Source organism: Emydura macquarii, unplaced genomic scaffold (genome assembly GCF_026122565.2).
Source record: "Emydura macquarii macquarii isolate MOO-44397 ecotype Brisbane River unplaced genomic scaffold, CSIRO-AGI_Emac_v2 contig_2795, whole genome shotgun sequence".
In the NCBI taxonomy this organism is placed as follows: domain Eukaryota; kingdom Metazoa; phylum Chordata; order Testudines; family Chelidae; genus Emydura; species Emydura macquarii.
In genome coordinates, this window is record NW_027132932.1 from 779,690 (window position 1) to 795,527 (window position 15,838).

Consider the following 15,838-nt stretch of genomic DNA (forward strand, 5'->3'; position numbering starts at 1 on the left):
TCTCCTTGGCTGGAGTGGGGTTTAGGGGAGAACATTGGCAAATGAATCATCTGGCTTAGGTCAAAGTCAGACACCACCTTGGAGAAATTTCAGCTGGGACCTATCCATAACCTTATCTTTGTGAAAAATAGCATATGAAGGGACCGTTAGAAGTTTCCCAATCCTATGGGCTGAAGTGACTGCTATTAAGAAGGCTGTCTCCATGGAAAAATATTAAGGAAGACTATGCTAGGGGCTCAAAGGGAGGACCCAACCAGAATCCAATTAAGCTCCCAGGAAGGAAAGGGTTTCTGCACTGGTGGAAATACATGGATTTAGGCCTTTAAGGAATCTAGCCACTGTGGAATGTAAAAACACGTGTGGTCCTGCATAGAGGGATGGCGCATCTTTACAAAATTAGGAATCCCAGTGTTTTTTAATGAAACTAAAAGGTCCAGAATATCGTGGATGTCTGATTCTGTGGGAGAAATATTTTGTTGCTGCCCCCATTTTGCTGCGTAAGTGGTCCTTGTAGAGTCCTTTTCACTTTCTAGGACAACGTTTTGGATAACCTTAGAGCAAGCTCTCTCCATGGATGTCAGCCAGCCAAAATCCAAGGTGGGAGATGTAGACACACCACATTCAGGTGCACAATGCTCCCCCTGTTCAGGGAAGACAATGCTATTGGAAGCCGACAATCCTCATGAGATCTGGGAAACAGAACTGTCTGGGCCAGCCTAGCGTTATCAAGATCATAACCACAGATTTTTGTTTTAGTTTCCGAATTACCCTCCGTGTGAGAGGGATCAGCAGGCATTCATACATGGGGTCTAAGGAATAATGAGAGAGAAAGAGAGAGAGAGATTCTAGACTCAGACATCCCCTGGGACAGAAGGTGGGCCATTTCTGTGGAAAACAAGTTCATGAGACTCACCCCCACCTTTGAAAAAACTCTCTGACAGAGTCCTTTATATGCAGTGTTGTTGTAACTGAAGAAGCGCTCCAAGTAAGCTCAAAAGCCTGTCTCTCTCAGCAACAGAAGATGGTCAAATAAGATATACCTCATCCACCTTGTGTCTCTAGAGTCCTTTATAGTCCACCTGTGATTGTCTGAGGACTTCTGGCGAACACTAGCAGATTCCGTGAGGAGGTAGTATAGAAGGGGCACAACTGTCAGATTGATCTGGTAACAGATGCACCAATTCCATGCATGGATTGCTTCCTAATAAAGGGGATGACAATACTCCTCATTTGTTCACATAGAACATCACCATGGTATTGTCTGTTATCACCTTCACCATCCTGCCCTGAATCAAAGGTAGAAATGCTAGCAAGACAAACTAATCTGTCTGAGTTCTAAGGCATTTATGTGAACACTACTTTCCTCTCAGAACCACAAACCTGGAGATTGATATTGGTCTAGATGTGCTCCCCAGCCAAGGTTGGAAGCATCTGTTATTACTGTTGTCCTTGATGGAAGTGATGGAGAAAATGGAACATGCTGCATACTTGATCAGGATTCTTCCACCAACCTAGCACCTCAGGACATCTGGAGGAATACTGAATGGCATATAAGAAAGTATAGCAATTTCAGCCATCCTTGCATATAATGGCGAAGTCTAGCATGCAGAGTTACAAATGTTCATGAAACCACATGACCTGGACACATTTGTACTGTTATTTGAGGTTGGTTTTGTAACTGACTTATAAAACCCACCATGGTTTCAAATCTGATCTGAGGCAGGTATAATCTTCGCTGCTGTGGAGTTTATAAGTGTTCCAATAAACTCTTTTCTGGATAGTCATCCAGGCCTTAAGGAGGACTATTACTCATTTATCTTGAACCCAAGAGTGGTGAAGAACGGTATGGTGAACACTTAACTGTTGAGGTGTATTCCCTCGAACAAGCCAATTGTGGAGACAGTGGTAACTTCTATTCCTTGTCTACTTAAATATACTTTCAACTACTGCAAGACATCTTGTGAAAACTCTTAGAGCTGCTACTAACCTGAACGATTAGATCTCATTATTGCAGATGTGAAGTTCTGACTGGAAACCTCGGGTATTTCCTGTGGCTTGAGTGAATGAAAATATGCATCCTGGAGGGCAAAAGCTGCAAACCAGCTACAAAGGATCTAGGTTTGGAATTACTAAGGCAAGGGGAGCCATTATGAACTTGATCCAATAAATAAAGCAATTGAGATCCCTCAAATCTAGAATAGGGCACCATCCTCTTTTTTAATTAAAGAGTAAACAAGAATAAAAGCCTGAACTGAAGTCTTAAAGAGGCACTTCTGTTGCTGCCAGACTAAGAACATACTGCATCTTCATGTTGTAATAATCTCTCATGAGAGAAGCCCTGGAAAAGGGACTAGGAAGGAGGGTGAGGAATAGTGGAAACTTGAAACTGGATCAAATATCCAACCTGGATGATTTCCAGGACTCAGTAGTCCAAGATAATATTGGTGCAAGCATCTCAAAAAATAAAATAAATGGTCCTTAAACGTTGTGCAGAATGAGTTTTCTTCTGCTTCGATGATGTTGACTCCACCCCCCTGCATCTGTTGATTGAGATGATTGAGAGCATCGAAGATATCGGCCATGTACGCCAAAATGAGAATGAACTCAGAATTTTCGAAGCAATCTGCATGACAATGTTGGTGCTCTCGCAAAAACAGGGCTAATTCCACATGCATGGCAAAAACACGATTCAGCACCTTTCCCCGGGATAACCACCGAATATTAGAATGGTACAGAAGTACCTCGAATTCAGAGCCCATTTCATTACACAGTTCTTTGAAGATGTGGTGTGCAAGAGACAGGGACATTACTTTCAATTCTGTCTCATGGCCACAGAGAGTAAGAAGAAACTGAGCTCCAGCTGACCCCACTCCACTCTTTATGCCTTCAGGGAGCAGGGGGGCACGCACATGCGTAGGCTGCACAGTCTCAACAGTCACTGATGGCTAAAACATTAGAACAAGAACATGGAGTTCAAATGCACTGCCAAGAACGGAATATATATGGACAAGCACTCTAAGAACCAGCCTTCATTTTGTCTAGTATTTTTTTTAAACTGCACAGTTCCAGAACCTCTCCATGAAAGATCCGATCTGTAATGTTAACGCCTAAAGTACTGTACAAGCAAGAGCAACAGCAGAATGAAACATCTGGTGATCCTCAAATCAATTTCACTGTTTCTTTTGCTACAGAAGCACAAAGTGCAGAAACAATACAGTAAGATCCTTCATTTTGGGTGCTCAGACAGAAAAAGACAGAGTACCGTTATAGAAATAGTCGAAGGGGACCAGAACAGAAAACTAGTGGCCTGGCTTAGTAGCCTAGATTAGTGCACAGTTCAGTTTAAACTCAGTCCCTCACTGTCCTGCCAACACATTAATTAAGCTAACCTAGTGAGGAGGGCTTTAAACTAGGTTTGCTGGGGGACCTAAGCCTAGAGGTAAGTGGCGAAGTGGGATATCAGGAGGAAGCGCAAGAAGGACGGTGCAACAGGGAAAACCTTCTGATTCGTACTAAGAAAATAGGGCAATTAATTAGCTAGTTATCTTAGGTGCCTGTACATGAACGCAAGAAGCCTGAGAAACAAGCAGGAGGAACTGGAAGTCCTGACACAGTCACGGAACTATAATGTGATTGGAATAACTTAGACTTGGTGGAGTAATTCACACAATTGGAGCACTGTCATGGGTATAAACTGTTCAGGAAGGACAGGCAGGGGAGAAAAGGTGGAGGAGTTGCACTGTATGTAAGAGAGAAATATGATTATTCAGAGCTCCAGTATGAAACTGGAGAAAAGCCTGTTGAGAGTCTCTAGGTTAAGTTTAGAGATGAGAGCAACAAGGGTGATGTCGTGGTGGGCATCTGTAATAGACTACCAGACCAGGAGGATGAGATAGATGAGGCTTTTTTCAGACAACTAGTGAAAGTTTCCAGATCACAGGACCTAGGTCTCATGGGGGGACTTCAAATCACCCTGACATCTGCTGGGAGAAAAGTGCACAGATAAGACAGAAAGTTTATGGAGAGTGTTGGGGACAATCTCCTGGTGCAAGTTCTGGAGGAACCTACTAGGGGCCTTGCTCCTCTTGCCTTGCTGCTCACAAACAGGGAAGAACTGGTAAGGGAAGTAGAAGTGGGTGGTAACCTGGGCTGCAGTGACCATGAGACGGTAAAGTTCAGGATCCTTACAAAAGGAAGAAGGAGAACAGCAGAACACAGACCCTTGGACTTCAGAAAAGCAGACTCTGACTCCCTCAGGAAGCTAATGGGCAGGATCCCCTGGGACACTAAAATGAGGGGGAAAGGAATCCAAGAGAACAGGCTGTATTTTAAAGAAACCTTAATGAGGGTGCAGGAACAAACCACTCTGATTTGCAGAAAGAATAGCAAATATGACAGGTGACCAGCTTGGCTTAACAAAGAAGTCTTCGATGAGCTTAAACACAAAAAAGGAAGCTTACAAGAAATGGAATGCATTTTGAGGCACTTGGAAGAGAGAAAGGTGATCAGGAAGAGTCAGCATGGATACACCAAAGGCAAGTCTTGCCTGACCAATCTGAGTGGCTCTGTGAATGTGGGGAAAGCGGTGGATGTGATATACCTTAACCTTTAGCAAAGCTTTGATACAGTCTCCTACTGTATTCTTATCACAAGTTAAAGAAGTATGGGTAGGATGAATAAACTATAAGATGGATAGAAAGCTCGCTAGATCATTGGGCTCAATGAGTAGTGATCAATGGCTCAATGTCTACTTGGCAGCCGGGAACGAGCGGAGTGCCCCAAGGGTCAGTGCTGGGGCCAGTTTTGTTCAACATCTTCATTAATGATATAGAGGATGGGATGGATTGTACCCTCAGCAAGTTTGCAGATGACACTAAGCTGGGGGGAGTGGTAGATATGCTGGAGGGTAGGGGTAGGGTACAGAGTGACCTAGACAAGTTAGAGGATTGGGCCAAAGAAATCTGATGAGGTTCAACAAGGACAAGTGCAAAGTTCCACACTTAGGATGGAAGAATCCCATGCACTACTACAGACTGCAGACCGACTGACTAGGCAGCAGTTTTGCAGAAAAGGACCTGGAAGTTACAGTGGATAACAGCTGGATATGAGTCAATAGTGTGTCCTTGTTGCCAAGAAGGCTAACGGCTAATTGGAATGCATTAGTAGGAGCACTGCCAGCAGATCGAGGGAAGTGATTATTCCCCTCTATTTGGCATTGGTGAAGCCGCATTTGGAGTACTGTGTCCAGTTTTGGGCCCCCCACTACAGGAAGCATGTGGACAAACTGAAGAAAGTCCAGCAGAGGGCAAAAAAATGGTTAGGGGGCTGGAGCACATGACTTATGAGGAGAGGCTGAGGGAACTAGGCTTGTTTAGTCTGCAGAAGAGAAGAATGAGGGAGGATTTGATAGCAGCCTTTAACTACCTCAAAGAGAGTTCCAAGAGAATGGAGCTAGGTTGTTCTCAGTAGTAGTAGATGGCAGAAGCAATGGTCTCAAGTTGCAGTGGGGAAGGTCTATTGGATATTAGGAAAATCTTTTTCACTAGAAGGGTGGTGAAGCACTTGAATGGGTTACCTAGGGAGGTGGAGGAATCTTCATCCTTAGAGGTTTTTAAGGTGCAGCTTGACAAACCCTGGCTGAGATGATTTAGTTAGGGTTTGACCTGCTTTGAGCCAGGGGTTGGACTAGATGACTTCCTGAGGTCCCTTCCAACCCTAATCATCTATCGTTCTATGATTCAGAGCTTAGTGAAGTTGTTATTAATGCTATTTTGTACTGACCATTTCTAGTCAAAATGAAGGACTCCAGAAAAACCAAAATCCAACCCCATTCAGGCAGCATAATTTCTATAAAATAAGCCTACTAGATGAACAATCTTTAGATGCATTCACAAAAACAAGTAAGAGTTACCACAATATATTCACTAAACCAGAATTTCTCAAACTTTTGAAAGCTGAGCCCCTCTTCAAGAAAATTAAATCTATTGCACTCAGCCCAAATCTTTCTCTGTGTGTTCTTAAAGGCCCACACAAAATGAGCAGTCACTCACAGTAGATTGTGTAAATCCATATAATATACTTCCTCTTAACTATTTCACTATTCATCAAAACAGGTAACAATGTTAACATTTCAAGTACCATCGCTGGCATCTAAGTTACCACCCAATGAAAGGAATAGAACAGTTTACACTTCAGAAGTATTGTTTCAGACTTTCTACAGACTGCATGGTTAAGCTTGAAAATATGAAGTAAGTGCCTCCTCACAGAAAGCTACACCTTTGCCACTCAGGGGTGGAGGTGTGGCAGCAGCAATCCACTGAGAAACTGCATTGAACAGTGTGAGTAAATCTATACAAACTCTTCCAACCCAAGAACCAACCAAACTATCACATTTTCAAAGTATCTGTAGTACTGGAAATAGCTCTATGCCAATAAGACCTTTTCATATTGTTACAGATGGATATGAGAGAATTCTGAGAAAGAACCAAATTATATCATCCTCTCAGCTTCCAGGGAGAACGAGGGCAAGTTAACAAATCAGGAGAAATGTAACAGTGGCTTACAGGTCTGAGCCACTCCTGGATGGAACCAAACCTTTCTTTTAATTGTTAGTCAACTACTACTGAACAAAAGAAAATTTGCCCTTAATTCTGTGATAAAAACTTGAGATGGGGAATTTGGAGTAAGAGCTGAGATTTTATTTCCCATGCTATATATGGCTGATGATTGGTGTGTTCTACATGTATGCTGCCACAGATATTTTGTTTGAAATGCTCCCTAACATCCAAAATCTGCTCTAAGTGGATTTCACATGTGACACCAGAGCAGGAAGTGTTTATCTTGAATCAAAGGAGCTGAAATTCAATTGCAAGAGTCTATCTAGCCTGGCAGTACTTACAGGTGAAAGAATTCATTGAACCTTGTCTACACTAAAATCTCAGTTCTGTTCCACATGGTCAGTAACTACAGATGGCTGATGTCATTACTATGCCCTACCTAATCAGGAAAGCACCAGAAGCAAGGGCATTACAAAATAGTACATCTTACTAATTGAGCTCCTTGAGTCTATCTATGTAGCTTAGGAGGCGTTTATACTGACGGCAGCAAATTCGCCGCTGCCAGATCGATCTTTCCGCTCAATCGATCAGGAAGTCAGCTGAGTAAATCCACCCCCTCAAAAAGCGTAGCGCTGCGTCGATTGCTCAGCGCAGTGTAAACAGCGCGCAGAAGGGAAGCAGAGCAGTCGATGTGAGTTACGCAAACTACTCTGCGTAGTTTGCATAACTCCGTCGACTGCCACCAAAACACGCGGTAAGTGTAAACTAGCCCTTAACAAAAGAAGGCTAAGGTGTGACAATTACAATCTATAAGTACCTAGATGGGGAGCAAATATTTAATAATGGGCTCTTAAATCTAGCAGAGAAAGGTATAGCATGATCCAATGGCTGGAAGTTGAAGCTAGATAAATTCAGACAGGAAATAAGGCATACATTTTTGACCATGAGTATTAATCATTGAAACAATTTACCAAGGGTCGTGGTTGATTCTCCATCACTGGCCATATTTAAACCAACCCTGGTTTATTTTATTTTTTTAAAGAACTGGTTTAGGAATTATTTTGGAGAAGTTCTATGGCCTATGCTGTAGAGGAGGGCAGATTAGATTATCAAAATGGTCCCTTCTGGCCTTAGAAATCTATGAAAATTTCAGGTTTTCTTACACATGAAACATTGCCACTATTCCAGCAGAGTCACAGTCAGTCACACAACAGAAAATAAGGACACAATCACAGACTATTTCAACTGATGTCAGAGGTTTGGGACTTTTCCACAGGGATCTGAAAGCCTCAAGGGCAAACAGCCTAATAGATGCAGATCACAACCCTGGGATTTCCTGCTGGCTTAGATTTTTCCTCAAACAAATGTCTTATCAATGATCATCCTAGTGGTGCTTAATAACATAGCAGAAAGAATTACTGGAGCTGGCAGTTGTCCCATTCCTTCATATGCTCATTAGAATAGATGTGAGGCAAGAGGCCCCATTGTGCACATCAGCCACTTGTATGAAATGTTTCATTTAAAGAAGAGTGCCTATGCAAGTAGTGTAATTGTCACTTTGTAGCAGACTAAAGAGGTGGACCACTTAATGCTGCAGAAAATGGGGTACCTTCTCAGGCTGGTGCCAAGATTAAGTAGTTAAAAGATTTATTTCTCATAGAGCTATGGATATTCTCACATTCCTATAAGTGTGGTTGTATTTAAAAAACTATCTGTTCCCTAAGGCTTTACGGACCTAAGCTGGAGTATTAAAAGAAGACAGGTTAGTGGTCTACCAAGAACCACAAAGTAATATTGGTTTTATTTATTTTTTACAAAGAATTGTCAACAAGTTAAAGATAAAACTCAAGACTCTGTTCTTCTCCTGCAATCTCAGTGAAGTCCTAAATGCACTAAAAGAATTGCTTTTCAAAGCTTTTCAGGAAAATTTTCTACAGGTTTTGACAGTCAAGATGGCTTTTCTATTAAGATAAGATGGCATTAGAACTAACTTCCTATCTACGCTGTTGTTTCAGTTCCACCTAAATCAGGAAGTAACCATATCCACTTTGTGCCTGAATCCTCAAAATTATAAGACGTTGCATAGCCACAGTATAAAAAAAGCACACTGAAGGTTTATTTAAAGAGGTTGCTTTTCTTGGGAACCACCAAGAAAGGCTTGGGAGTCTTGAGGAAAGCAAATTATTTAGTAGAACGTTATTAGAGATGCCTAGAGCAGGGGTGGCCAAACTGTGGCTCAGGAGCCACATGTGGCTCTTTTACAGTTAAAGTGTGGCTCGCGGAGCCCTCTATACCTCTCTGTTCTCCACCTACCAGACTAGGGTGGGGAGTTTGGGGCTTCAGCCCCGTGGTGGGGCTAGGTGCTTCTGTCCCTAGGAGACACCCACCAAGGCTTGGGGCTTCTGCACAATGGGGCACGCCTGCTGGGGCTTCAGCACTGCAGGGAGGAGGTTCTTGGGGCTTCTACACCATGGGTGGCGCCTGCTGGGACTCAGGGCTTCAGCAGACAAGACATGCCCGACAGGGCAGTATCCCCAAGCCCTGGCAGGTACGCCGCACAAAGCAGAAGCCCTGAGCCCCACCACAGGGCTGAAGCCCTAAGGCCTGGCAGGTGTGCCCCAGCTATCAAACTTCTGAAGATTGTTGCATGTGGCTCAGAGACTCAATAAGTTTGGCCACCTCTGGCCCAGAGTCTTAAACACTCTGGAGCAGAAAAGGTGCACTCTAATAGGGGGTAGACCACAGCATCAGTGAAGAGATCAGAAGCCTCTCCACAAATTCCACAAAGCAGTCATTTGACCTTTTCATATGCATGATACATCATCTTACATAAACACTCTGTGCCAAATCCTCAGCTCATGTAAACTGGAATACCTCCATTGAAGTAAATGGTGTTACCCCAATTTACACCATGATGAGATCTGCCTTGTTGCTTTTATGATGCTTTGATGCTGCCTTCTGAATGGTAGTCAATAAGTAGTTGTTGGGAAGAACTGCTTTTCAAGGCCCCTTTTATCTGGGCAACACCAGACAGAGTAATTTCTTAGCAGTTAAATTTGTTTCCTCCAAGACCTTCCACACAACAAGATGCAGCACTTACCTAGCACTTTACTTTTTCAAAAGTACTGTACAGACATTGAGTAATTAAACTATAGAAGTCCAATATAGCTCTTTATAAGCAGGTAAGGGAATACATGGAAAATTTGAATATATACTCATTGTGAGGTCTACATCAGTTGCTCCCAATCTGTGATCTCCAGACCAACAGTGGCCTGTGGAGCCATTCCTGGTGATCCACAAAAGCCATTTGACCACATGGGGCTGGCTCCTCTTGTTCAAATCTGCTACACTGCATTTTTAGTTGATTTTAAGGTAATCCTTTTCTAATGTTACTTTTGACATGATGACAACAATTGCTGTGGTTGATACAAGGATGTTACCGGGTTGCAAATATGACAGGATATGGGATCGCAAATGTGAATTGAAAAAGCACACATTCTGAAAAGAAGTTTGAGAACCTCTATGAAACATAAGGTATTACGGGTATTAGCTAGCTAACTTACTGAACCACTGTCTTTTTTAATATAAGGAAAATTGTGGCAGGAATCTGGTGGTACCAGACTGGGACAAAAGGAAATATAACATTCTTTAAAAATTTTTTCAAAGGGCATAACTGACATTTAACTACTCAAAAAATCTAATATCAGTTCCTAATAAAATAATGGATCCAATACTTGAAGAACTAAGAATCTATGATGGGACAGCAGAACTATGAATCATAGATCATATATATTTTAAAAGGAATCATGCTATAACCAACAGTAACACACTGGATTCTGAGAGGTCAGAAGGAAGAATGTTGATGTTCAAGAAAACTGGGCAAACACTCATTTCTTCAGTACCTTAAAGGACATCTTTATTAAATTATCTGGAAGAAGGGGTGAACAGCACATTTAATTGGCAGCTTATTAAATATGGAAACTTTGGACAGTGAAGATTTAAGTAAAAAAGGGACTTTGGGCCCAACTGTATGAGGTGCCTCTCCTCTATGCAACCATTCCAGCCAGTTGAAGTATTCTGCTCCTTTTTGCCTGAAGCTCTCTAATCTCTTGAAGTCACTTTACAGTTCGGTTGTTCTCTTGGCTTTGCTTCCTCAAATTTTGATGACATGTACAAATGTGATGAATGGATCACTTGAGATCAAATCTGCAGGGGACATGGTCTAGTGACCAAATTTAAAGTTGACATACACAAAGCTGCTGTGTTGTGTGAAAATGGTTTATACAAAAGTGATCAGTTGGACAAACAAACTCTCTGCTACAACTAGAAAAATGTTAAATTTTTTGGTTCTCTTAGACAGAGATGCTTGTTGAACATGTTCAGGTGGTCCGCAAATCTACTTCTATAACATCAAAGCCATCAGTGGCTCATGAGCCACTGTGCCGATCAGCCATGGAGATCACTGTGCCAAGAAGTCAAATATTAACTTCCACTGTAGTAAGATTGCATTCAGTGCTCACTTTTATGCTTAATTCTTAGATACTGATCATGGCCTTACTTTACCATTGTATGTATTTTCTGTAAGTGAAAATAACTTTTTAATGAGATCATTTTAACGTAGTACCTTGGAGAACGTAACATTTCAATTTAAAGTCTTAAGTCTCCGAATTTACAAGTCTTAACTTGATAGATTTAGCTACATTTATATACTTCCTTGTACAACACTTGCGTGTGAAGCTATTTTATGTTTTTTGGTCAGCAAAAATTCTTAGAAACGTTTTAGCACTAATGTTTATTATTCGTCCTGTATATTAGATCTAAAATTTCTTAGATGAAAGTGAGTAACATTTCTAAATACTTATGAAAGTGGTCAAACTGATAAGAACATCAAAAAATTACTTGCAAATCTTTTCATGGTTTTAAATGTAATAATCTTGAGGATACAAAATGGAAAAGTTTATTTAAATAAAGTCAGATTTAAACCCAGGATGAAAACAAAGAGGATCCAAACATGACTTGATAATGACTGTGAAGAAGTGTTAATAAATAATTATTTAATTTTATAATTCTAATTGAAAAAAGTTATTTTTATCAGAGTAGCATCTTTCTTTTGGCCATCCTGCTAATAAATGTGTCTAGATTTCTCTCTAAATTAGCCACTGAATGCTGATAAATAATATACACATAAGGAACTTGTATTGTCAGGATACTTTCCTCTTATGAGAGTGATGAGAACAGGTTCTCTTCTCACAATGGGAATAAATAATAAAATGAAGCTGTATCCTCACTTCTCACTTTGAAAACAGAACAAAACGAATTGTATGTAAACAAGCATTACTGTTCGCATTAAAAAAATAGAAATAATAAATTAAGTTTAAAAAAAAAACCATGGAGATCTTTGATGTGCACACGTAACATGACTCAATACCTATTTATTTAGTTGTTTTAAATATAGATAACTTAAAATCAGAAATTAAACAGTTATGTTGTGGCTACATTTTTTATATATCATAGGGGTTATGTGCTGAAGTTTAATATGCAAAAGTTATGATTATGCAATCAACTCAACAGCCAGACAATGAAGCAACTCTAGCCATTTGTCTTGAAGTAATTCAACTTCATTTGAAGCCCAGGGAAACATAAGATTTATGGCCAGAAAACATTCGGGGTATTAGGAACTCAGCAGAGTATGATGGTCCAAAGATTTAAATGGCTGTGGATTTAAGAACACCAACAGGACTCACTTGTTTGGAGGAAGGTGCATACCCAAATACTTGAAATTAAAAAAAAATCTGGTATGATCACAGGTCAAGTGGCAGTAATCTGATTAACATACAAGGCTAGTGGCAAAAATAATTAAAAAAAGATTTACTACCTTCTTTTCAGAGGGGCTTGAAGTCTTTGATACTAACGCTGCTTCAACAAGACCCTGCTCAAGTAAGGAGTCATATTTTATGCTTCTTTTTCTATTTCTCCTCTCCTTGTTTGCTGGTTTTTGTTCATTTTCCTCTGACTGGGACATAGCTGCTCCACTGTCTCCACAAATGGAAGATTCAAAAAGAGGCTTTCCATTCATGTAGGTTTTAGTGATTTTCAGCTTAATCTCTGGAGAGCCGTTCTTGATAGGAGTAGTGTTGGGTGGTGTTCCAACTCCTTTTATTTCCTGAGGCTCAAAGCGCAACTTGGCATCTTGTGCCCCGGACTCCCCATTAAACACACGAGAAGTTAGATCTTTCAATTTATCGGCTGGAATAAATGGAAGAGCATCATGGCCATTATATTTTTGCATGACACCCTCCTGTAGAGTGGCAGAAAGTTGTGCTTTGCCTAAGTAGACAGAACACTCACGATTCACTTCGCAATTCTGTGTTTTCCCATTGGCGTTCCCAAGGATCTCCGGTACCTGCTTCATTTTGATGTGGTTAACAATTTTTCGAGTTAACAGTGGAGAACTTCTTTTGATGCTAAAGTCCATTCAGCCCAGATGTTTCCAGTCTTACACTGCTGTATTAAAACAAAAACAAACAAACAAAAATGTAAATACAGAGAGATGGAAGTCTACAACAAAATAATTTTCATTTTTAGGGGCTGGTTAAAGCTGCCTCTTAGGTTTTAATCTCCAAAATATTTTTTAAATAATTTTTTTTTTTTTTAAAAACATACGTTCGGTCTACAGAATCTGCAACCTAAGCATTGCAATGTGTTACTTATTGCCAATACATAAGAAGCAAAAATTCTAACAAGTACTAATTGACAATAAATCACTCTAATTTCACTAAACATACTCTAGCAAAGTCCAAATAGAAAGACTGATTTTAGAATATTCATTTTAATCATGTACAGCCCAAATCCTTCCCACATAATTTACACAAGCAGTTCCATTTACCTCAAAAAACAATGTAAAGAGTGCGTAAAGAGGAAAGTTTTAGACATAACATGGTATTAGTAACAAAACCATATAAAATTGTTTAGTTCTAATAAAGTATGTCAGATTAAAAAAAGTCCCATAGACTGAAGTTCCCTGTATATTCACAAAATAGATACACTATGAGTAGTGGCAGGATAAACTTCACACTACACTACAAATGGTGGCCAATGCTACCATCAAAACACCACCCTCTGGGGGAAAAGTGTAGACCAGTCTTCTTGCTTTACCATCTGTTTCTTTGCTAAAACTGTCAGTAGTTAATTCCATTTATGGCGATGGTTTTATCATGTGGGTAGTTGTCCAGTAGGAACTGGACAGACGCCAATAAAATAAACTTCCCTCGGTCCAATGGCCAAACTGCAAAATTTAAACCAGCAACCTGTAGCTAAAATGAGGTTTTTTATTATGATTCTGTAACATCCATTATTCCCAAACAATTAATAATTTTAAACACAAATGCAGTTTCAGATGCATAATCTGATCTAGTCATGTTTTTAAAATTAATTTAAACAAGAAAACCAGCACATTTTAGTGTTAAAAACCCTACATTTTCGAACAAAAAGTTATCAAGCAAAGAAGTCCATCTGCACTGGCTTTACTTTCTTCTCTAGAAAGAGAGCGAGAAACAGTGGGAAATAGATATTTTTATTGTATTATTAACCTCTATATGCATACATACACCATAGCTTAAAGTAAGCTGGACCAAGATCTGCATTCTAATTACAGATTCATATATAAATTAATACCGGCCAAGTACAACATAGCTATGAATTCAGGATGAATGGAATTAGAACATCTATGCACAAGGTAACCAAGTTCTGCTGACAAATCAAACAGGAACCTGCCGTATCAGATCAGATCCACATCATATCCATCTAGGCCAGTATAAGATACTTTAAAAGAAGATGCAAGAAAACCCATAATGAGCAACCACTGACCAAGCTATCTGCCAGAGTACTTTTGTCCAAACCCCTAACAACTAATGACGGATTTATGCATGACAGCTGATACCTTCTTTATGACATTCAGTGCCATAGCACTAGTTTTGGTAGGATTTCTTCCCCAAAAGATGTTGAACTGAGTTATACTGAGGTCACTATTACTTAGTGCTTTAGCCTGCTACTTCTTGAATTCCTTTATGTTACTTAGGATTGGGAACAACCTCTCCTCTCGTGTGCTCCAGAGCTAGCTATTCCCAGAAACAAAAGTTTAAGATATCAAGTAACAGTTTCTCTAAACCTTGTCCTTATGGGATGTTTGACCAGCTACATGTGTAGCTGAAGTCACATTTTTACTGTTTTATTAGTTTTAGATGTCAGATTCCCTCAGCATTATACCAGTGTTAGCAAAAATAAAGACAGTAAGGACTAGAGACCTTTTGCATAGATAATTTAGGCTACACAAAGAATGCCGTTTCTTGTATCTAAACATCTTTTTTTAAAAAGCTGTAGTGTTCTCAAATAAATCCAAGGTACAGATAATCCATTGTGATTATGCCTACTTAAACAGTCGTTGTTCTACTGCTATAGTCAAAGAACTAGATGGACTGCATGATCCAAAATGACAAATTCTGGTTGTAAATAAGGTGGTAATGGGACACCCAAGAAGTATTGTCCGGAAGATGAAAGAGACTGATGTGAGAATCAGAGATTTGGATGGTGACAGAATTTTTAAGGTTTGAAAAACAACAACAACAACAAAACCCACACTCCACATGTGAAGATTTTCAAATAATTATATTAATCGGGAGGTTACGTTTAACTAACTTCAGGGAAGTTTTCATCCCATTTCATAATCCATAACCTCTCTCACTGTACGGCTCCAAGTGACACAGTCTAAAGTTACACATCAATTCGTATCACTAGAGTGCTTCTCTATAGAAGCACGATTTCAAATGATATCATTGGAAGGTGTTTGAAACTGACTACAATTTTGAAATCACTACTGTGAACAAGTTTAGTACCTGATAAATTATTAGAATGATTAATACTGCTGCAAGCACTCAGTGGAGAGGAAGCAAATTTAAAGACAGTAACAGTATAGGCAATTTGTAAAAAAAAAAAACCACCACACAACCTCTGAAGCTCTCCTCTAAAAATGATGATTCCACTTTTGACAGAAAAAAGAAACCAAAAACCTAATTAATGTATTAGTAAATTCCAGTGTTTCATACTCAGATTCAATGGAATTTTTAGCATGAATTATTCCCACAAGAAATAGTGATTCCAGCCAAACTACATCAGAAAACATAACCATCATAGAATAAACTATTAAATCTAAAGTTATTGCTGCGACCACAATACTTGCTTTTTGAGCACTTATTTTTAATATAAGTGATAAATGAATTATTAAT

The 15,838-nt window shown here is 39.8% G+C and overlaps 1 protein-coding gene across 6 annotated transcripts in view; it reads right to left on the bottom strand.

Annotated features, from left to right (window-relative positions):
• Positions 1 to 15,838, bottom strand: part of NSD2 (nuclear receptor binding SET domain protein 2) — a 172,459-nt gene that overhangs the window by 138,977 nt on the left and 17,644 nt on the right. For 3 of the 6 annotated variants that reach the window (XR_010923564.1, XM_067567722.1, XM_067567721.1), the window contains exon 2: positions 12,433 to 13,061. Coding sequence is in view for 5 of the 6 variants with exons in the window: in XM_067567722.1 (XP_067423823.1) it covers positions 12,433 to 13,032 (600 nt within the window). In the remaining variant the exon portion in view is untranslated. Of the gene's footprint in view, positions 1 to 12,432; positions 13,062 to 15,838 lie in introns of those variants that run through there. The other 3 variants (XM_067567723.1, XM_067567724.1, XM_067567725.1) reach the window with 3 other exon arrangements.